This window comes from Urocitellus parryii, chromosome 1 (assembly GCF_045843805.1).
Source record: "Urocitellus parryii isolate mUroPar1 chromosome 1, mUroPar1.hap1, whole genome shotgun sequence".
Lineage (NCBI taxonomy): Eukaryota > Metazoa > Chordata > Mammalia > Rodentia > Sciuridae > Urocitellus > Urocitellus parryii.
In genome coordinates this window covers 265,430,379-265,453,273 of record NC_135531.1, presented here as the reverse complement: position 1 = coordinate 265,453,273, position 22,895 = coordinate 265,430,379, and the positions used below count along the sequence as shown (strand labels likewise).

At 53.9% G+C, this 22,895-nt stretch overlaps 1 protein-coding gene across 1 annotated transcript; it reads right to left on the bottom strand.

Annotated features, from left to right (window-relative positions):
• Window positions 1-733: 733 nt before the first annotated feature.
• Window positions 734-22,483, bottom strand: LOC113183846 (putative thioesterase PNKD). Its single transcript, XM_026390292.2, has 9 exons — window positions 22,200-22,483; window positions 6,961-7,076; window positions 6,721-6,833; window positions 5,901-5,959; window positions 5,183-5,275; window positions 4,720-4,883; window positions 3,814-3,900; window positions 2,928-3,043; window positions 734-2,703 (listed from the first exon to the last, which is right to left on the bottom strand). The coding sequence occupies exons 1-9, from the start codon at window positions 22,358-22,360 to the stop codon at window positions 2,530-2,532; spliced, it is 1,083 nt and encodes a 360-aa protein (XP_026246077.1). The 5' UTR covers window positions 22,361-22,483; the 3' UTR covers window positions 734-2,529.
• Window positions 22,484-22,895: the final 412 nt, after the last annotated feature.

Below are 22,895 nucleotides of genomic sequence, written 5' to 3'. Positions count from 1 at the left end.
AGATGTTGTTAAAATTTAATTAGAAACAGGTACTCAATTAAGGCGTGGAGCTGAAGTCTGGCTCTTTCTTTTCACAGCGGTGTTAAAGACAGGCTAGAGCCAGGAGTGGTGGTTCACTCCTGTAATCCCAGCAACTCAGGAGGCTGAGGCAGGAGGATTTCAAGTTGGAGACCACCTCAACAATTTAGCGAGGCCCTGTGGATCATGGTTAAGCACCTCTGGGTTCAATCCCTGGTTCAAAAAGAAAAAAAGACAGGCTGTGCCCTTGAAGTGCTGTGACCAAGTGTAGTCACGCCTCCCCACCCTCCCTGCCCTGTGGTCCACCTGTGCACCTCAGGGTTTGGAAAACACTGAAGTAAGCAGATTGTAAACCCTGAACAAATGCATACGGGTTGTGGAAAGAATACATTTAGCGTCCCACTTCTTCTTTTTTTTTTTTTTAATTAAAACATTTTTCCTAGTTGTAGATGGACAGCATGCCTTTATTTTATTTGTTTATTTTTATGTGATGCTAAACATTGAGCCCAGTGCCATACATGTGCTAGGCAAGTGTTCTGCCACTGAGCTACAGCCCCAGCCCTAGGGTGCCATTTCTGACCAAAGTTTTTCAAAGGTAGCAACCCCAAGTTATAGGACCTGGGACTGAGTTGGGAAAATGGTTAGAAAGTTCTCTGCTGTCTTCACTCACACAGCAGTAAAGACAAGTCATTGAGTAGTCAGACCTTAGTTAAATCATTCATTCATTCAACATTTATTGAGCGCCTACTGTTGTGCCAGGCACCGTGCTAGGCGCAGAAATACAGAGATGCATAAGATACAGTCCATGCCCTTAAGGATTCACAGTCTAGAAGGGGAGACAAACATGTAAACAAGTAAAATAGGGTATGATAAGTGCTGAGAGAGAGAGAGAGAGAGAGAGAGAGAGAGAGAGAGAGACAGAGAGACAGAGAGAGAGAGAAGCATTTACAAAGTGCAGAGGTAGCCTGGGGAGGAGGGGCATGGGTGCCTTCCGGGGGAGGGCTCTGGGGGAGATGAACAGGTGTTTGCCAGGCAGCTGAGGCAGGGGGAGCGGGGGAAGGCATTCCGGTTCAAAGAAACAGCGTGAGCGAAGGCACAGAGGCATGAAACTGTGTCTCGGGCGCAGACTGCTAACCAGTCTGGTGGTATTGCTAGAGTTGTTCCAGGGGCTGCGGCTGCAGAGGGCAGGGAGGCCCGATGAGGAGGGGAAAGAGAGGGTAGGGGGCATCTCAGGGTCTTGAGCGGTGAGGAGAGCCCGAGGCAAGGCTTTGACACTTGAAGAGAAGGCTCCTGGCTGACCCCAGGTACGCCTGCTGGAGGACCACAGGGTCCCTCTCTAGGCCCCAAAGGGACCTGGACCCGAGACTAGAGGAGAAGCAGAGCTAGAGGAGGCGGGAGCAGAGGGCGAGGGCCCTGGAGGCCACCACGGCTCCCACACTTCTGCATTCTGCTGCAGAGCCCTCCTCCCTGCCAGGGAGGGGCCAAGGGGCCAGAGGGAATCACGGGAATGGAAGTTCTTGGCAAACTGCCAAGATGAATGTCAGGGCCCCAAACCAAATCTTTAGGAACTCAAAAGAGGAGAGGGATTGAGGATACAGCAAGAGAGATTGTTAGAAGAAGGCAGGCAGAAATTCCCAAGAGCAAGGGCCAAAAGGAGGGAACTGCACTGGTCAGAGGCAGACTGTGGCTCTCTCTCCTCTGGGAAGCCCTTGGGACCCACGGCAGGGGCAGAGGCCAGCAGACAGGCCCAGGCCAGATATGTAGGGAGCTGTGGCTGGCCAGGTGGTCAGGCTCTGCAACTCAGCATCCGGGGTCTCCTCAGCCTAAGGCAGAGGTTTCCTTGACAACCAGGACCCTCCTGCTTCTAGGCTGCCGGGGGCCCACGGAGGCTGAGATTAGAGACAGACTTCCAGCCCCTTGGGGTTCTGGGAATGGCTCTGCCCGCAAAGGCCTTGGCAAGGTAGGGTGGGTGAGAGGCTGGGAGGAGGGGCAGAGGCCTAGTGACCCAGAGCAGGTAGCCTTGCAGCGACCACTTTCCCAAGGAACCAAACCTGACACCATTTTACTGGGAAGAGTCTGTCCCTCAATCTTGATGGGGCAAAGGCAGAAGATGGACTTAGCCTGGTCAGGGTTCCTGCCGCCCTAGTCTGGGGCTACAGTGAAAGCCAGGCCTCCTGGGGAAGGGGCTGACAGTAGCCTCCACATTTCCCTGCTGGCCCAGGAGTGCAGGAACAGAGAGGGGCCTCCTAGTAACCAGGGTCTGGAGATGTTCCAACGTCCTTCCTTTCTTGTCACCCTTGATGATCAGCCTCACTCTGTGGGGTCTCCCAGCCTTTGGCCACTCTTGATCTCATCACCTTGCCCTTCCCCTCCCCGAGACCAGTGGGGAGGGGACGATGTCCACTGGGGGCGCAGGTGGAGGTGGTGGTGGTAGCCATGAGGAGGACAGTGATGTGCAGGTGACGGGCAGCCTCCCCACTGCAGGGAGGCTGGCTGGGGTGGACTGGGGCATCACTTGCTCTTGTGCGTGTCCTTTAGCCTTCGGAGCTCCTCCAGGAGCTGGGCCCGGGAGCAGCCCTCGTCCCCTGTGGGGCCCGGGCCTGGCCCCAGAGCCTCCTGCAGTGCCAGGCAGTGGGTCCTCAGGAATGGGTTGTAGGAGCGCTCCTCTCCCAGGGTGGACGGGCACTGTAGGGTGAGAGGCACCAGGCTGGGTGGACAGAGGCTGGAAAAGGGACCCAACAAAGGAAGGCTGCCCCAGCCCCCACCCATCCTGGGTCCAGGAGTTCTGACTGGACAGGCCAGAGCTCTGCAGAGGCATCCCCAGCCCCATCTTAGTATCAGGCTCAGGATGGGCTGAGTGCCCATGCTGTCCCCTGGGCTGCTGTCCCTCGGGCTCCCGAGCCCCGCACCGTGCTCCTGCGCTCCATCCGCTGTCTCTGTACCCACTGCATCTTCCTCTCCCGGGCCAGGTTCTCGGGCTCCACCACGCCAGCAAAGCCCAGGTTCTCCTCTGCATACTCGTGACCTGGCAGAGGCCATGAGGCATGAGGCAGATCAGTGGTGTGGCCGGAAAAAGTCCTCCCTGTCCCCAGGCCTATGGTTACCCAACCACCAGGAAGGAAGGCCGGGCTTCCAGGAAACCCACTCGCAGGGCTGCTTCCCCAGCTGTGGGCACAAGTCAGTCAGGAGCGAGAGGCAGAGGCTGGGGGGCGGTGACGACACACACCACTAGGCTTGGAGCCGGGAGGACACTCTGCCACTGCCCAGCATGTCACCTCAGTCAATGAGCCAGAGTTTTCTAGTTTGGCAAGTAGAGAAAACAATATGCCACAGGGCACAGATGTCACCATTGGGGTCCCAGTGTCTAGAACAGAGCTTGGTTCATGTCAGGTGCACATTAAGTACCTGTCAAATGAATGAATCTATGTTCTGAGAATTAATACTTGTGAATGTTTTTATAAAAATACAAGGCAATGGATACATGTGGGATGCGTTTACTAACTTTTCTGGACTCTGGCTATGAACAATTAGACATCCCCTTGGAATGCTCTGGGTCCTGCAGGGCTCCCAAGGCCAACGGCTGGCTGGTGGGGATGGCGGTGTGACAAGCAGAAGTCTTAAGGAGCCAGGACTGCACTCCTGAAGATGGGAGGCGGAGCCTGCCCACCCCTGAGGCGGAACCCTTTGTCCCTGGGCCAGAAGCTGGGTTGGCTCCAGCTCCAGGGGACTGAAGGGGTGGAGCACCCTGGTGCCAGGCCCAGTGTGGGGCTATAGAGAAGGGGAAAGGTGCCTCACCAGGCCACAGGAGGGTATCATCGCCCAGCCCCAGCACAGTGTCCAGCGAGCTCAGCATGGTCTCTGCGGTACCCTCAAAGGTCCGTCCTGGTGGGGTCAAGGGCACAGGATGACACAGGATATGGTACTTGAAGAGGGCTGGGGACCAACTTGGAAGCTCTGGCCATGCCCCTCCCACCCACCTCCAGGAATTTAGCTCCCTCTTCCCACTGAGAACTGGGCCTGTCAGTCACCCTGCCCAAGGCCAGGCTCCATGCACACAGTGGCATCTGGAGGGAGGGGGCTGCAGAACCTTCAGGTTGGCCTCCCTCCTGAGGCCCAAGCTGGGGAGGCGGGGGGCTGCTCTTTTCCATGGGGGGCTTCTTTGCCTGGCTGCCCTTTGGGACTCTGCAGCCTAAGACATGGGATTGCCACCTGTCTACAGATCTCCCCTCACTTAGGGGTCCCCAGCTTTCCACAACCTAGTCCCTCTAGTCACTGTTCAGAGAGCCAGGCCCCACCCAGTGACAATAAGTGCCCCTTGAGGTCTTTGCTCAGGTGCAGGATCTTCTCTTCTGTCCTTCCCCCGTGGAAAGTCTTGAGGATACAAAAAACAATTGGGTGCCAGGTGCAATGGTGCTTGTACGTAATCCTAGCGACTAGGGAGGCTCAAGCAGGAGGGTGGTAAGTTCAAGGCCAGCCAAGGCAACTTAGGCAGACCCTGTCTCAAAGTAAAAAGGGCTGGTATGTAGCTCAGTGGCAAAGTGCCCATGGGTACCAGTACCAAGAAAAAACAAACCAAAAACATTGCGTGACACAAAAGCAACATACGCATTGTAACCAATACTTTCATGTGTGACATGGACTACAGCTGTCCTGTCTCTGTCCCAACCTCTCTCCACTCTCTCCTCTTTCGGGGAAACTCACCACAGCCAGAGAGGAAGAGCAGGTCCCCTGAGAAGAGGCAGGAGGGTCCCTTGTAGGGCTCCCCATCCAGCAGGTAGACCAGATGGCCTTGTGTGTGGCCAGGAGTGGCCAGGGCCCGGATCTGGAGCCGTCCCACACTGACCACATCTTGATGACACAAAGGGCTGGAGGCAAAGCAATGGGGAGAGAGGGAACTAGAGCTGATCCCCACTCCCTCCACAGGCCCAGGGGTCTGGGCGATTTGCAGGGGGTGGGCTTCCATGTCAGGGAGAAAGCACCTAGTGCCCAGGGTCAGATCCAAACCTTTCCTCTTCCTCTTTTGGGGGCCATAGCTGGGCTAGCTGGAGGGCAGGGAGTGCCAATCCTTACCTGGGCTTGGATCTGCTAAGAGCCAGCAAGGATGCCAACAAAGATCTAGCTAATGCCCTCTGCCAGGCCCTCCCAACTTGGGCCAGGGACTTACTGGGTGAGGTAGGGGATGCCGTCCTGAGGGCTCCCGTACACCCGACAGTCCCGGTGCCGACGGCTGAGGTCACGGTTCCCTCCACTGTGGTCCCTGTAGAACAGTAGAGATGGGCAGCCAACTGTCCCTGGGCCTCCTTTTTATCCAAAGCATCCCCAGGCCTTTGTTCAAGCTGTTTTCCTGTCCAGAATGTCACTGCCACCCCCACCACCCCCGCCCCCACTACCTGGCACCCCCCACCCCCAAAGAGCTCAGCCTGGCCAATGCTGACTGACCTTTCTGGCTCCTCTCAGCTCCAGTAATCATCCTCGAAGTCTCACAAGTAGATCTGGTCACAGCCTGCCTAGTGCCTCCCATCCCCTACGCCCTGTGCCACCTGCCACTTAAATGTTCATAACCATTGGTCCTTTATGCAGTGTATCCCCTACTAGACTTGTTTGCTTTGCTGGAAGAGTTCACAAGGTTTGCTGGTGCTCAGTCACATACCTACTCCATGGCCACAGAATGGAGGATGAGTGACTGTCCTGCCTTTTAAGATGGTGGTGGGAGAGCAGCCCCTTAACTCCACCCCTGCTGTGCTGGGTAACTGTGTTGACTTTCTGCCACCAGCTCTGGCCCTCTCTGGGCCCAGTTCTGACCCACACCCCTGCAGTGGGGCAAGGATGGGCTAGGGAAGACTCTCTGCCCCCAGACCCCCAGAGCCCCTCCAGCCCCTTACCAGTGCTTGTGGGTGCAGAGAATGGCAACCAAGGTAACTCCCTCCTTTTCAATGGAAGCCTGGGGAAGAGGAGGCACTGAGTTGGGGGAGCAGGACGCAGAGGGGGACAAGCTGAGAGACCAGGGTGTGGGTGCTGAGGAGAGGAGAGCGGGAGAGGAAACGGGAGAGAATGGGGGGCGGAGAAAGGGGGGAATGAGCGGTCCCGGCTGGGGGCACTGGAAGAGGGCGGGAGGGTGGGCACGGGGAGGGGGAAGGGAGAGCGAGCTCTAGCAGGGACACGCAGGCACTACACACAGAGAAACTGGGAAAGGGAGGGAGATCCCAGGACTGACAGAGAGGCCAGAGGGTAGTAGGGGGGTGAGGGGCAAAGAGTGAGAGACAGCTTGGAAACTGACTAGACCCACAGTCCTGGGCCAGCACCTGTCTGCCCCCCTCCCCCAGTCCTGTCCCCCTCCCCCCAATCCTGTCCCCCTCCTTCCAGTCTGGCCCCCTCCCTCCCAGTCCTGCCCCACTCCCTGGAGTCCTGCCTCCCTCCTTCTAGTCTGGCCCCCTCCCTCCCAGTCCTGGCCCCCTCCTTCCAGTCTGCCCCCCTCCCCCCTGTCCTGCCCCCCTTCCCCCCCAGTCCTGCCCCCTCCTTCCAGTCCTGCCAGGGCACCGGCCCTCCCCCATGCTGTGGAGGTCAGTGCTCTCAGGCCTGCACACACACCTCCACATGGAGGGGTCGCACATCGCAGGTGGAGGGACCAGGGTCATCCCTTTCTAGCAAGGGAAGAAGTCAACCTCCAAGAGCGACCCCAAGTGCCCCCTGCGTCCGCCTCACCTGCACAGCTCGAGGGTCTGAGGGGTCCACAGCCACAGCCAGCCCAGCCTGGGTGTCTATGATGAGGTAGCTGTAGTTGTCCGAGAGGACGGGGATGGGAAGCACCTTCACTCCTGGGGACACACACAGACAGAGATGGGCTGTGGGTGGGGAGCCCAGTAGTTCCGGGGAGTGAAGGGGAGGGTGCAGGGAGTGTGTCCCCACCCCCGGGGATGCCGCCAGGGGTGCCCCAAAACTCACCATTGAAGAGGCGGGGCTGGGTTTTGGAGTGGCCTTTGGGGTAGCGATTTCGGGCCCTGCGCAGCTGCTGTCTGTAGAAGAGGTACCCCAGCCAGGTGCGGGTGTACAGGCTGTACCTGGAGGGCAGATGGCAGGGGTCAGCCCTGACTCCCAGGGTCCCCTCGTCATGCCTGCAGCCCCACAGCTCGACTCCTCAGCCGAGGCGATTCCATCAGCACACGTTGCTGGCCTACTGTGTGCCCTGTCAGCACACAAGAGGGAGCATGAGACAGACACCTGGAGCTTGCAGCCACCAGGGGGACTGCGGGTTGAATCTACAGCTGGCCCCCGCCTAAGGGGGTGGAGAGGAGTTAGGAGGCGGCCTTGAGGGAGGACAAGCAGCTCAGGAGGAGCCGGGCTGGTGGAGCCAGGCAGGCATCGCAATCCCCCCAGGACCTGTGAAGGAGCAGATCCCCGGGCCCAACCCCAGTTTCCACCTTCAGAAGGTCTGCGCTGAGACCCAGAAACTTCCATGTTGTTGCTGGTCCGGCAACAACTTTGAGACACACTGGGTCAGAGGAAACAGAGGCCCAGAGGCAGCAGACAGCAGGACTTGTTTGGGGAAACTAGAAAGTTCTATTTGATTGTTTGGTAGTGGAAGCATCCAGAGGCGAGGCCGGATGACCCAATCCCATCATCATTCCAGGCCGTCCTGGGCTCACTGGGAAAAGGCCACAGAGAGGACCATGGTGACAGTCTTCCAAACACAAAATGTCAGGATACAGAGGTGGCTTCACAGGTGTGCAGCCTGTGCAGTTAGGAGGGCCCATTCTAAGACAGGCTCCATTCAATTTAATGCTCTGCTGTTACCATCTTGAAATTCTTTTTTTGGGGGGAAGGGTACCGGGTATTGAACCCAGGGGTGCTTAACCACTGAGCCACATCCCCAGTCCTTTTTATATTTTATTTAGAGACAGATCTCACTAAATTGCTTAGGGCCTTGCTAAGTTGCTGAGGTTGACTTTGAATTCATGATCCTCCTGCCTCAGCCTCCCGAGTCACTAGGATTACAGGTGTGTGCCACAGCTCTTGGCACATCTTGAAATTATTAATAAATTTATCTTTGAACTTGCATCTTGTGAGTAGAGTCTGAGGCGACAATGGAGCACATGAGCAGAAGAGGAACACACGGTGGTAGGAATAGTCTCCATTCCACTCTACCATACACATACTGTATTAGAGATGCTCGTGAGCACAGAATTCTGGGGGATCCCGACGCATGGAAATTCAAGAAGACCCGGAGTGACCACAGGTAAGTGCACATCTGTGACTGAGGGCTGGGGATGCTGGCTGACCCCAGAGGTCAAGCTATCAGTGAAACTAGGATTTGTTTCAAATGCACAGACGACAGTGTTCCAAGGAACATGAATGACCAAAGAACCCTCCAGCCACCTCTCCTACTCTGTGACTTCCTTCCTAACTCATCAGTGCATTTATGATGCAGATGATGACAGAGAAGGGGAAGGAAAGATGAGATGACCAATCTGTCCTCTTTCATTCAGTCCTTCCTTAATTTTCAGTAAGTGGTTAGTACTGGTAGAAATAATAATTTAAAAGTTATCAAAAATGAAGTGTTTCTTTTCTTTTATGATCATACTTTTGACTTGTCATTGATTTGGGTAATACTGGAGATTGAACGCAGGGATACTTTATCACTGAGCTACACTCCAGATCTTTTTAAAAAAAAATTTTTGAGATGGGGCCTTGCTAAGTTGTTGAGTCTAGGCCCTAAGCAACTTGAACTTGGGATGCTCCTGCCTCAGCCTCCTGCTTCCCTGAAATTACAGGTGTGGGCCACCATGCCTGGCTCTACTTTTTAGTACGTTTAATGGCACTTTGCCCCTGTTTTTTAAACAAGAGGATCAAGATTTCACTTTAGGCTAGGTTTACAAATTATGTAGCCAGTTCTTTCAGGGAAGGGAAACTTTTAAGTTGGCTGGGGATGGGGTCAGGGGCAGTCTGCATGGGGATGCATGTCAAGCTAGTCAGAAAGCAGGAAGGCACTCTGGCTGTTGAAGCCTGAGGCAGAAGAGTGAGTCAGGATGGAGGACAGACCCCATACCTCTCCAGGATTTCTGATATGTGTTTTGCAGGGGGCACACTGAGTGGGGGAGCCTCTCTTCAGGCCCTCAGAGAAGAACTAGCTGATTCCTCTGCAGTTTGGCAGAAGCAAGCAGGCCTCCATGACAATTTGGGAATAATGGTTCAGCTGAAGTTTAATCAGTATCCTCCCTGCCCCCCACACCCCTGCACTGAGGGGGCTTTGTGGTCTTTTATGGGTCTTAAGGCCATTTTAAAAAATAGGTCCTCTATTTTGGCTTTATTTCTGAGCCAGTTTCAGCCGCTCGTGCTTCTGTGTCTTCAGCAATATTTATTGAGCCCTGGCTATTGGCCAGGCAGACCCTGTGTGCACAGGGTGCAGGGCAAAGTCACTGCCCAGGGCAAAGTCACCAGCCACTTGAAGCTTATGTTCTGGCAGGAGAAATAGGACAGTCAACAAGTAAAGATGACAAACTAAAACCAGGGAAAGGATCACGGAGGAACTGCCACGTTAGACACACTTTCCTAAAGAAGTTAGGCCTCTCTGAGGAGGGGACGGTCAAGAAGTCTGGGACAGGCTGTGCAGTCTGCGGAGCAGAAGAAGGGGAAGTGCAACCAGCCCCTCCGGCCACCCGCTGCTGGGGACAGGCTATTCTTTCTGTGTTGTGCTGCTAAAATAGCTGAGTGAGCACAACAGAAAACAGATGGCAGGAATTAATTATAAACAGCACATGGAGGTTTTTTTTTTTTTTTTTTTTTTTTTTTAGAATATTTGTGTACATCTCCATTGAAAAGGCACTGAGTCGTTGAGAGTGGCTCTCAGTGAAAATACCAGTGGATCTTTAATAGATTTTGTTTGTGTTTTTGTTGTTACTGTTGTTTTGTGGTGCCACAGACAGAACCTGGGGTGCTCTACCACTGAATGACTAATCCAGTACCACCTCCACCCTTTTTAAAAATTTGAGACAGAGTCTCCCTAAGTTGCCCAGGCTGGTCTCCAACTTGTGATCCTCCTGCCACAGCCTCCTGAATCTCTGGGATTGCCGGATTGCATGCAGCCCAGCACCTGGCTGGATTTTCTTCCTATCTGGTAGTGAACATGAAATACTTTTGGAGAGAGCCAGAGAGCCAGAGTAAGTGAGAAACTCTAAAAGAATCCTGTGGTTCAGAAATAAGATCCTCCCCAAACAAAAGTTAAAAACAAAACCAAAAACTTTATTGTTGTATACTCAGGTTGGTTTTACTTTCCATTTTGTAATCAACCAGCATAAAAATTAATACTTGAAAACACAGATACAAAAGATAGAAAATGGACTTAAAAATAAATGAAAAATAAAGCCAGGAGGGATAGTGCATGTCTGTAACCCCAGGAACTTGGGAGGCTGAGGCAGGAGGAGGCCAGCCTGGACAAATCAGTGAGAGACCCTGTCGCAAAATAAAATAAAGGGCTGAGGGGGATGTCGCTCAGTGGTAGAGCACATGTATCACCTGGTTTCAATCCCCACTACAGAGAGCGAGAGAGCGAGAGAGAGAGAGAGAGAGAGAGAGAGAGAGAGAGAGAGAGAGAGAGAGAGAGAGACGAGGGGAGAGAAGGGGGGAGGCAAAGAAAGAAATATATATATAAACTGAAAGACATATTAAGAAATAACAAAGACACATTAAGGTTGCCAAGTGTCCCTCTGATCCCTTGAATATTCTTGGAGAGGGTAGAGGATAGCAGATTGAAGCGAGTGGGAGACACAGGTGTCAGCATTTCTACCATCCTGAGAAGAGGGCGACCTTCTTCTTCATTCCCTCCACAATTTACCCAGGCGTGGCAGAGTGTGTGTGTGTGTGTGTGTGTGTGTGTGTGTGTGTGTGCACGCTGGAGAGAGGTGGTGAGTGGACAGCTGTGGCTGCTGCCCCTCTCTGCTGGAGCAGGAACTGGGGGGTTGAACTGTCCCTGAAGGTCCTGAGCTGGAGGAAGGGTGAGCTCGGGTGTCTGTCAGCTGCCTGAGGACAGGCCCCACAGTGGCCTGCAGCCGGAGGTTGTGCAGGACCCTGCAGGGGAGGAGCCTGAGGGAATGGGAAAGAAGGAGGGCACAGCCCGCCTCCTCCGTGCTTCCTCCTGGGCAGGTCCCTTGCCTGTGCTGCCCTCTCCTCCCTCAAGAAGCCTTCCCTGGCCCTCAGCCTCCCTCGCTCCCCTCCCCGAGGCTCAACACACAGACAGCACTGAGAGCTCCGGCACAGGAGCGCAGTCTACACCTGGGCGCTGGGGGCAGTCAGCCAAGTACCTGGGAAGGAGCAAATTTGCATAGCCTGCGAGTATCTCCTCCACAAGAGTCTAATTAGTCAGCAGGGGAGAAACCTGGCTGACTCCACCTGAAACCAAGATCAAAGTTAACCTCAGGCCTGGGGGTGTAGCTCAGGGGCAGGCAGAGCATTTGCCTAGCATAGGTGAGGCCCTGGGTTCCATCTCCCGCCCTGCAAAGAAAAAAAAAACCTCAGCAGTCACAGTATACAGACATCATGTGCTTCTCAATATCTCAATATGATGCCAAGGAGGGCATGACTTCACTTTGCGGTACTCATGCCAGAAATACATAACCATGATTTATTCATAAGAAACCCTCAAACGTGTCAACATCATGACAGACAGACTGAAAAACTGTCCCAGATCAGAGGAAACTAGGAGACTAAATGCTACTCAGGAAGCTGGATTGAATTCTAGACCAGAAAAAATAATATTAGGGAGTCAGTTGGCAGAATTTGAATAAGTTCTGAGAGTAATTAACACTCTTGTGTTGATGCTAATTTGTTGGTTTTGATAATTGTCCGGTGGTTATGAAAGATGTTAATATTTGAAGAGTTGGGCAAGGGGTATATAGGAATTCTTTGTGCTATTTTGGCAATTCTGAAATTATTTCAAAATGAAAAGTTAAAAAGTTCAATGAGACAAGCACCTTTCCTCTGTACCCGACACCAATTGCGCCATGTTGAGGCCTGTTCTGTCTTCGTTTTCTCCCTACACCAGCTCTGTGCCCTTGGCAGGCTGTGGGTCTTGTAGATAAGGTTCCTTATCCACAGAATGGCAAGCCACACTTGGGACTTTGAAGAGACTAAGTGGCATAGAGCAAGATAACAGGCAAGGCCCGAGTCAGGGTGGGAGGGGTTGAGCAACTGCCACTTCCTTCCTAAATTCAGCCACACAGCTGCTAGCACAGGGTCATCTGCTGGGAGGGACTGAGAAATGTCCTTCCCTGCCTTATTGGATGCTTACATGCGAGCTTTGGTTTTGTCGCCCAACGAAGAGCAAGACTGTGAGGAGGGACCATGTACTAAGGGACTGGGGAAACCAGGTCCCTCTCTTTTGCTTGTTTGACTCAGCAAACAGTTACTGCACTGTGGGACACAGGGGGGAGAGCAGAAGACAAGGTCCATGGCTCCCGCCTCCGGGAGCTTGTGCAGTAGTGACAGGAAGAGCCACAGAGGCCAAACCAGAAAATGCACACGTCAGCAAAGTATCGGTTAATTCGAGCTGGGGAAGGAGGAGAGAGACCTAAGGGAAGAGGCCTGACTGTGGCAGGGTGGCCAGGGAAGATCTCTTCTCTCAGAGGTGATATGGAAGCTGGAAGTTGAGAGTCGGACACTGCAGCGGGCACTGTTCTGGGCAGCGTGGTATCAAGGCCTGGGCAGGAGGGAGTATATGGTATGTTCTAGGAGTTTCTGGGGGGCTTCAGTCTCTCGGCAGGGCTGGGAGGACAGAGATCTGAGAGGCAGGCAGAGGTCAGGCCAAGGTTGGAGAGGAGTTGCTGCCAGGCTAAGGCAGAGAAGCCATGGTCTGACTTCCCTTTCTGAGCACTCCCTGGCTTGCTGCACCTGCAGGCAGCGACAGCGGGTAGTCAGAGATGCTGAGTCATCCAGGTGGGGGTGACTCAGGGCCAGGACCAGAGCTGGCTCAGGGGGATGGGCTGCCCTGTTGTGAGCCCTGAGATCTGTGTCTCCTGATCTGTTTAATGACAGCCTTGCACTCCCAGAGTGGGAAGGTGGAAACTCCCCAAATGCCCATCAGCAAATACATAAACAAGTGTGACATACTCACTGGAAACCTACACGGCCAGCAAAACCAACCATCTAGCATAACGGGTCTCCACACGCTCAAGGCTCGACATCTACCATTAAGCTAAAAGAGGGGTTGCTGAGAAGACAGCTGACGACATTTATTAAAAATGCCAACACATGCAGAAACCACAGAGCTACCATTTTGGGATACAGATGTGGGTGGTAAAGTAAGCAGGGCGACAGGGGCTTATTTCTTAAACTGGGGGCGGGACAGAGGCTTGCTCTAGTATCTAGCCTTTTTTGAATGAGGGACTAAGTCTTTAAAATCTCAGAACCACCCCACTGCTCCCTGCCTTTGCTCTGGCAGCCCCCGCTGTCCCTGCCTGCAATGCCCTCCTGCCCACCCTCAGGGCCTTCTCCATGAACTGTGTTTCAGGCTCTGCTCACACCTGTCTCCTCAGAGAAGTGGCCCTTGACGAGGCCAGCAGAAAACCTCTTCTCTGCTCCATTTGGGGCCTGCGGCCCTCCCCCACCCCCCTGGCTCCTAGAGGCGGAGGCCATGCCTATGGCTTCCACCCAGGCGCCCTGGTCAGTGCCCGGCCCAGGGTGGGCAGACTCCCACCTGTGTCTCCTGTGGCTCCCCAGGGATCCTGGCAATCCTGCCAGAGCTCCCAGCTCAGCCCTTGGCATCAAGAACTTTTAGCTAGTGAGTAGGCAAGGCCAGGAGAGGGCCTGGCCTGTGGATGGTGCCGTGACGGAGGCCAAAAAGGAGATCCCAAGGGACACCAGGCTGCTGGATCCTGGGAAGCCCAGGGAATTAAGTCCTCTCCACCCGTCTCCCCCTCCTCCCACCTGCTTCCCATGTCCCTCCCTCTCCCTGCTGCCTCCACAGACCTGGGTGAGCAGGGTGCTCTGCCAAGCAGGTCACCCAGACCCAAGGGCAGGGGTGGGGTTTCTGTCACTGGGGCACAAAATCCCAACTTTCTCTGCCGTGTGGTCTGCAGCCAGGGCCTCTAGGCCAGGAAGGGGAAGGAGGAAGCTGGAGTCTGCAGCTGGGCCCCCCGGCCCCAGCCCCTGTTCTGCCCAGCTCAGGTCACAGGTCCCCTCTGGAGCTCAGGCCTCACCTTTAATAACCATCAGCAGCTTTCTTGCCTCCGCCTGTGGGCACACCCTGAGTCACGTGCTTCCCACCCCTGACCTCAGGCAGGTCACCCTCAAAACAGGACTGAGGCAGGTCCTGTGGTCCTCCCATTTTACAGATGAGGAAATGGAGCCCAGAGAGGGGAAAGGGGCTCGCTTGATACCACATAATGACTGCAGGCAGAGGTTCATTCCTGGCATCTTGATTGGGAGTCCACTCGGGCACTCAATTCCTCCCCAAACCCCAAATGAGGGGGTAGGATGAGAAGAGTGGTTCTGAACTATTTCAGGGCCACTCCAATTCCTCTGAGGGCCTTTTCTGAGAAAAATGATATGTCAGGGTGGTTACAGTGACCTGGACACACAGGGCAGAATTTGGCCTCTGGGACCTCCAGAGCTTGGACAGCTCTGAATCCTTTCTCTGGGCTAACTTGTTACCCAGGCAGCGTCCTGCACACAACTGCAGAGGAACAGGGACCCAGGGGTCTCAGGATAAGACCCTGACCCAGGACTTATGAAGGGCCCTTCTGAATCCAGGCTCTGGGATTCCTGATCCTGGACGGCTGGCGGGGCTGATGGTTCTGTGGGTCCCACTGTGAGCCAGATAGAGGAGAGAATTTAGGAAAAAAGGAACAAAGCCCAGTGGAGAAAATGTGGTAGTGGAGGAGTCCCTGAGAAGAAGCTATGTATGGCCTGTGGCCCACCCCACCTGACCTGGCTGCAATGCCGCTTTTATTCTACAGTGTTGGGGATTGATCCCGGGGTCCTGTGCAAGAGCTCTGCCACTGAGCCCCATCCTAGACCCTGGCCCCTGATTTCTTTTTTTTCTCATACTTGATTTCTTTCTTTTTCCCCCCCTTGTACCAGGGATTGACTCCAAGTGTGCTTAACCACTGAGCCACATCCCCAGCCCTATTTTGTATTTTATTTAGGGTCTCACTGATTTGCTTAGCACCTCGCTTTTGCTAAAGCTGCTTTGAACTAGCAATCCTCCTACCTCAGCCTTCCAAATTGCTGGGGTTACAGGGGTGCCCCACCAAGCTCAGCTGGCCTCTGGTTTCTTGAGTCATTACCAGGTACATAGCTTTGTTCTATTGTTGGATGCAAGAGGCAAGACTCATTCACTCCCCAGCCTCAGCTTCCCTTTTTGTTAATCTGAGTGTCCCCCTAAAGTGCACATAACTCACAAGGTGACATTGACAACCCTGGGAACCAGAGGTGGGTTCACACTCTGCCACGGTTTCCCAAGTAGGGTCAGCAAGCTGGGATCCAGGACAGAGCTTCTCAAAGGAAGGCCCTGGCCAACTGCTCCTGAATGATCTGGGGTGCAGGCTAAACAGGAAGGTTGTCTGAGCTGCACAGTGGTGAACACCTACAATCCCAGCGACTCAAGAGGCTGAAGCAGGAGGATCACAAGCAAGTAGGAGGCAGCCTGGGCAACTTAGCAAGACCCTGTATCCAAATGCAATAAAGGGCTGGCAACATAGCTCTGAAGGAGAGCATTTCTGAGCTCAATCCCCAGTTCTGGGGGGGGGGGGGAGAGAGAGAGAGAGAGACTCTGATTTTTCTCTATTTCTCTTGTCCCTCCTCCTCTCTTGAATTCTGATTCAGCAGTTCTGCCCGGAACTACCCACCATCACCTCACCTAAAACAAAAGTTTCCTAATTGGTCCCCTGGGACCCAGGTGGGAGACAAAAAAAAATCACCCCGCAGAGAAGGCAGGGCTGAAGCAGGGAGCAGTGGCCCTGGGTGAACTGCAGCTGCCCAGCGGCCTCCCTGCAGAGCACCAGCCCTGCAGTGTCGGGTCACAGACACCTCCTGACTTCACTGAGCCAAAGCATGGCCTCAGTGTCCGAGGCTGAGCCTCCAGCCTAGGGGACGGTGTGTGGGACAGCTGGGGACCGTGAGTCAGAGCCCTCCTACCCCTCCCTCTGGTACACAGAAAACACAATGGAACTCTTCTTCTTCCTCCTCCTCCCTCAGGCCCTTGTGCCATCTGGGCATGAGCCTCGGATGGCAAAGCCAGGAGGGGATGAGCATAAAGGGGTCTGTACTCAACAGAATGACCTGAAAAGTCCCTACTGCCAAGGTCCCCCCCCCCCCCCCGCCCCGTACTTTTTTTTTTTTATAAGGAGTTTGAACCCTGGGGCACTCAACCACTGAGCCACATTGCCCAGCCCTTTGTTTTTCGTATTTTATTTTGAGACAGGGTCTCACCGAGTTGCTTAGGGCCTCACTAAATTGCTGAGGCTGGCTTTAAACTCACTATCCTCCTGCTTCAGCCTCCTGAGCCACTGGGATTACAGACATGCGCCGCCAAACCCAGCCCCTCCAGTACTTTCTAAGTGGCTCCTGGCCTTAGTGGGTCCCTGATTCCACTGTGACCCAACAACTAAGCCCAGGCTGGTGAGGCCTCGGGTCAAGGGTGCTTCTGGCCAGGACCCAGCTTGCCCAAGTTTGCATGTGACCAGGGACAGGGCTTTCTTTTCTTCCTTCCTTCTTTCCTTTCTCTCCTTCCTTCCTTGGGATTGAACCCAGGGGAGATCTACCATTGAGCTACATCCACACTCCCTTTTGGTTTTTATTCTAGACAGAGTCTCATTAAGTTGCTGAGGCCTCTCTTAAGTTGCAGAGGCTGGGCCTGAATTTCTGATCCTGTTGCCTTAGCCTCCTGAGTCACTGGGATTACAGGCATATGCAGTCATGCCTAGCTTGCAACAGGACACTCTTAATGACACTGAACTTGGAATGGCAGGCCAGGATTGCAGCTCAGTAGTAGAGCATTTGCCTAGCACATGTGAGGCACTGGGTTTGATCCTCAGCACCACATTAAAAAAAAAAAGTTATAAAAATTATATTTTAAAAAAACTTGAAATGGCCATCTGAGTGCTGAGGGATCTGGAGGGCCACCAGGACACAGGGTTCTGTTGGAGTCAGGGCCTGTTCAGAGGTCTCTTTGCAATAGACAGCAGCTCCCTGTTTTGTGCTTTTTCAAAACTCAGGAACAAGAACCTGAGCCGGCTAAGGACACCTAGGGGGTGAGGTTCTCCTGAAGCTGCCAGATTGCCTGGGTGGGGGTGTCACTTCTCTGCCCAAAGAGGAGACTGCATTTCCTGCCATCCTGGGACAGCTCTTCCTTAGACTTCGCAGCCCCCTCCAGAGGACAGTCATCTTTCACAGAAGGGGAAGGAGTGGTGCTCGGGGCTGTTGGACCTGACAGGAAGCACAGTAGGAGGCACAGTAAGAGCTGGAGGACCCTCCACTGAGCCTCGTGCTGGGTGGGCGGCCTGGGCCAGTCTCCTTGCCTGTACTCCTAGGCCACTTGCCCAGCAGGGCTCTGGGTTTTGTTTGTTTTGGCCTGGGGTGGGTTTACTTTGGCCTTCCCCTTCTCTTCCTCATCCTGATCCTAGGCTCTCTTGATTCAACCATTCCCTGAGCCAGGCCTGTGGCAACCAGAGTCGACCCCAGAACGGGCAAGAAGGTGCACTGAATCTGTAAGAGGAAAGAGGGTGGCAGGGTCCAGTATGGAGGCAGAGATGAATTTGGACTGAGGAGGCTGGGCTGGCTTCCTGGAGGAGATGGCACCTGGGCCAAGCCAGTTTGAAAATTCAGAAACATCTAGCAAGGGCCAACATGAGCCAGGCATTGCTCTGAAGGCTGGGACACGGTAGTGAAGAAAGTTTCTTCCCTTGTGTGGCCATATTCTGGTTGGAGGAGAAAAACAATAAACAAATAGACAAGTCAATGTATAACATGTCAAGTGGGGACAGGTCCTGTGGAGACTGAAGCAGGGCAGAGAGAATGGAGTGTGCAGAGGCGGGACATTGCTGTTTACATGTCACATGTCGGGTAAAAAGGGGCAGAGAATATTGAAGTTATTCTTTTTTTTTTTTTTTTTTAACTGGGGATTGAATCCAGGGGTGCCACATCCCCAACTCTTTTTATTTATTTATTTTTTCTATTTTGAGATAGGTTCTCACTAAATTGCTTGGGGCCTCACTAAGTGGCTGAAGCTGGTCTCAAACTTGAGATCCTCCTGCCTCAGCCTCCCAAACTGCTGTGTTTACAGGTGCACACCACTGCACCTGGCTGTCTTTCTTTGAATGGACTCGTTCTTTGTAAGAGAGATGGAAGGTTGAAGGGTCTGAGCAGAGGAACAGCATGCTTCCAACTTAAATCAGAAGAGTTTCATTCTAGTCGCCATACTGAGGACACTGAGGGGCTGGAGGGCAGAGACAGCAATGGGAGGCCAGGTGGGAGGAGAAGCAGGGTGGGGAGAAGTTCAGATTTTGATGCATTGTGAAGAGAAATGAGGATGCAATAAAACTAGACCAAAGAGACACAGGGGAGGACAGACGTACTGACAGGTCAGACAGAGTACAGGAAGAGTCCTGGGGAAGGGGACTTGGGCAGGTCTGGGGTTGGGTGCTGAGAGCTACAAAGACCTGGATGGAGGTTAGCAGCTGTGCTCCGTGGTTTGGGAACCGGACACCTGTTGGGCAGTAGGGGAGGGTGTGCCATAGGGAGAAAAGGGAAGCCAAGGGGCTGCCATGGTCTAGGTGGCAGGTGACTTCTCCAGGTCCCAAAGGCCTGAAGAAAGGAAAAGAACCCTCTCCCCCTCCCCCTTCCTGACAGGCTGACAGACAGCCCAGCGCCCTGACCTTCAGCTGGCTTTTATTCAGGCCATGAGCAGAGCAGGGTAGATGGTCCTTCATTCTGGGATCCTCCCATCAGGACTCCTGCCACCGGCAGCATCAAGACAATGGGCCCCACTAGCCATGATAAAAGGCTTCCTCTTACAGAAGTGGTGCAAGTAAGGTTCACCCTGGGGACGGTTGGTTTTATTCAGGTGTGTGTGTGGGATGGCCAAGAAGGATCCCTGATGCACAGGAATGAGGGGGCGAGGGGCTTGGCCAGCTAGGGTTGTCCACTCCCAAAGGCTGCCGATATCTACCTTCAACTCTGCAGGCCACTGCATGAGCCTTGCCTATGCCCCACTGACCTCCCTCAGCAGACAGAGGCTCTCCTCAGGGCCTTGTTCTGCAAAATCCTCTCAGCTATCTCCGAGAAGGCAAAGGGGCAAGAGGGAAACTGTGGCATGAAGCAGGGGCACACATGCAAGAGTCCCCTCCTCCCGATTCCAGCTCCTGCAGTGCCCCTCCCCTGCACCAGTTTGGATATCTGTTTACATTTGTTCATGTGCACCTTTCCCCCACCCGGGAGCACTGAGGCCACATTCTGCTCCTGTCTGTGATCCTAGTCTCTGCCCAGGGCAGTGAGGTGTTAACAAATGGAGGGATGTGGCAGGTAGACAGCCGTGGAAGACACTAGGAAGCTCCAGAAGGAGCTGGTCACGCCAGGTACCCTCCCTCCTGCCCATCCCAGGCTACAGCAATTACCCACATTTCCTGAGGACCTACTCTGAGCCAGGCCCTGGGCACCTACACGTGAAATTCCATTTCATCTTCAGAGAAGCCCTATGAGGCAGGCACTCTCGCCATCCCCATTTTACAGATACAAACGGCACAGAAAGGTTGTCTGTCCAAGGTCACATGGCCACTGCACAACAAAACCAGGATTCAAGAGCTGATTTGTCTGGTGACATGCTGTGTGCTTAGCTACTGTATACCCTCCCAGCCCCCACAGAACCCCAAATGCATGTGTCTATCCTCAGTTTTGCCTACCTCAACTGTGCCCAGTTATTCCCATTCCAAAAGACCAGTGATTGTGTTTGAGGAAAGCCTTTTATAAAGTTGACAAATGCCACTTCTGTATCATTATTAATGATACAAACAGCCTCTTTCCCGGCCATTGTTTAGGATTTCCCAGGGTCTACTTTCCAGCACCCCACCCAATCCTCCATTTGTGGTCCTCCCAGCCAGGTGCCCATGTGCTTTCCCCTCCCTTCCCATCCTTCCTGTGGGCCTGGAGGCGCCCACAGCACCAACTACCACGCCTACACATTCTAGCCTACACTTTCCCATGGGTTTCCTGCTAGGCTCGCCTCTCCAGCAGCCATTGGTCTGCCCCCCAGGGGACTGGACCAATTGTTTCTCAGACCTCGGAGCATAGGATCTGGAATTCTGATTCCAGGCACACCCTTCTGCTCTGCCAATTTGGGAAGTTAATTCCAGGCAATCTTGAAATCCAGACAAAGGAAAGCCATAGAAATAATGAATCTCTGAGAACTTGAAGTTCAGGAATTTGGAAATTTCTGGATCTCAAGTTCTAGGCATACCCAAAACCTCACAATTCTGATAGAATGATCTTGGACATTCTGATCTCAGCAATTTTAATTCCAGTTCCTCATGGACATTCCTATTTTCCATTTCCTTGGGCCATTTGTATGATAAACTTTTTTTTTTTTTGTACTGGGGATTGAACCCAGGGCTTTCTACCACTGAGTTATATCCCCAACCCTTTTCATTTTTAAATTTGAGACAGGGCCTTGTTATGTTGCTGAGACTGGCCTTGAACTTGTGATTCTCCTACCTCAGCCTCCTGAGTTGTTGGGATCACAGGTGAGCACCACTGAACTCAACCAAATTTACCAAGTTTGGAAGCTGGAAAGACTTCAAACTTTCTTCTCAAAGACAGCTGTCAAATTCCCAGAAATTTTGTAAAATAAATTTTTTTTTTTAAATTTTGTTCCAAAGAGTGTAGCTCAGTGGTAGAGGACATGCTTAGCATACATGAGGCCCTGGGCTCAATCCCCAGCACCAAAACAAAAACAAAAACATCCCTCATAAATATTAAGATATTAATATATTCAAAATGTCATTATTTTAATGCTATCTGCAATGGGAAATAGCATTAAAATAACGAGCAATGGCAACTTGGTTGGAGCATTACCTACAATGTGACCAATGTTTGGGATAATGGCAACACAAGTATCCCAAAAGTCATGTACAAGATTTCCTTCATCCCCAGTATTCTTTTTCGTCCCACTAGGCCTTTCTATTTCTATTTCTCTGAATGCTAGTGAATGCCTATGCCTGAAGCCTGGGGGGGAATCTGGGGAGGTGGGGGAGGAGGGGTGAATTGCACAATGCCTTCTCTGAACCTCAGGAAATTCCCAGGACTTGGCCTTCTCAGCAACCTGGCCTTTAGCCAGGGCTTCCACAATTCTCATCCCCCAAAATCACTGTCCTTACACTGGGGCTTGAGTTTCTGCCCCATGGTCCCACTGGAAGTAGGGGGCCAGGGAGCCCTCAGAAGCCTGTGTTTTTCTGGCTCCTTCCCCTGTCTCCCTGTCTCTGTGGCAGACAGCACTGGTCACTGCTCTAGCCTTGGTCAGGGAAAGCAGGGCAGGGGGAGGGGAGGGAAGGGTATGCTGGGGACAGAGCCACTGGAGGTCAATGAGCCTTCAACAATCAGGCTGTTAGTCCAGTCAGATTTCTCAGCCAGCCGGGGGCCTCCAGGGTCCGGTGTAGGAGAAAAGGGACAGATTGATCTATATGGCTGGGACTCCTGCTTGGGACAAAAGAACCTATCTGGAGTGGTAGGGAGTTGGGTGATGGGGCAGGGATACATTAGGGAGGGGCGGTTTCAGTGCCAGTTATTTGGTCTGGGGCGTTCCTTCTCTCTTGCACCTGCCAGCTGAGCCAACGTCTCCTGCCCTCCATCCTGACAGGTCCCGTCTCCCGGCCCGAGGCCCCTGCAAGATCCCCACTTCCCAGCTCCCTGGTCTCCAGCTTCTTATCTGGAGCATTTTCCCAGCTGCCCTCTCACACTGGCTCCCTGGCTCCCTGGACCTCCTCGGCCTGTCCCAATTCTCTAGCCCTCCAACTCCTGTCCTTCCTCAGTCGCTGCAAACTCCTAGGCTTCTCCATCCCATTTCCCGATCCCTCCGCTCTTACCCGGGACCCTCTAGCCCAAGCCCGGTCCTAATCCCCAAGCACCCCAGTCCCGCCTCCACGTCCCCTCTCCCAGCGCTCGCGCTTTCCCGAACCCGCATCGGCCCAAGCCCGGGCACTCACCCGATTCGGAAGAGCAGCCGCTGGCTGCGCGTCATGAGCAGGCCGCGGAGGCCCCGCCGCACCCGGCAGCTGCGGGGACTCAGGAGCAGAACTACGGCGAGGAGCAGCAGCCCGCAGCCGGCCACCCACAGCCCAGGCGCAGGCCAGCCGACCCAGACCATGCTAGGGGGCGGCGCCGGCGGCCGCCGGGGGCGTGGCTGGGCGTTGCTAGGCGACGGCCGAGCCCCCGGCCCCACGCGGGCAAGCTGCGGGATGGGGGCCGGGCTCCGGGCGCGCGGGCTTGGGGCGCTCAGGGCGTTGCGGCGCCGCCCTGCCCCTGGCTCGAAATCGGACCCGCCCCCTCGCCAGCCTTGGCCGGGCGCACGGGGAGAAGGCCACCCGGCTGGAGGCGACCGGCTCTACTCCTCGTTGGCCCGCCAGGAGGCCCGACCCAAACGAGGTTCGGACCTGGCTAATCTGGGTCTACAGTCGCCTGAATCCTCAGAAGGAAAAGAAGCCCGCAGCCCGTGCCTCCTTCTTCCCCCTCCAGGGGACCTTGGGAGAGGCTCTGGAGTGGCCTTTCTAGCAAGAAGCCCTAAAGAGACTTTTTGAGGTGGAAGGAACCTGGAAGTTTATCTGAGTCAGTTGCTGTTCACTCAGTTTATTCATTCACTAAATTACTTTTCTAGCTCCTCCTAAATGCCAGGCACTGCGCCA

Bases quoted from the DNA above. Each gene is read 5' to 3' on its own strand.
- LOC113183846 (XM_026390292.2), bottom strand. From the start codon at position 22,360: ATGGTCTGGGTCGGCTGGCCTGCGCCTGGGCTGTGGGTGGCCGGCTGC. The intron at 5,960-6,720 runs GTGAGGCGGACG...CCTCTTCCCCAG, and splicing joins CAGACCCTCGAGCTGTGCAG to GCTTCCATTGAAAAGGAGGG. The intron at 4,884-5,182 runs GTAAGTCCCTGG...CTTTGCCTCCAG, and splicing joins GGCATCCCCTACCTCACCCA to CCCTTTGTGTCATCAAGATG.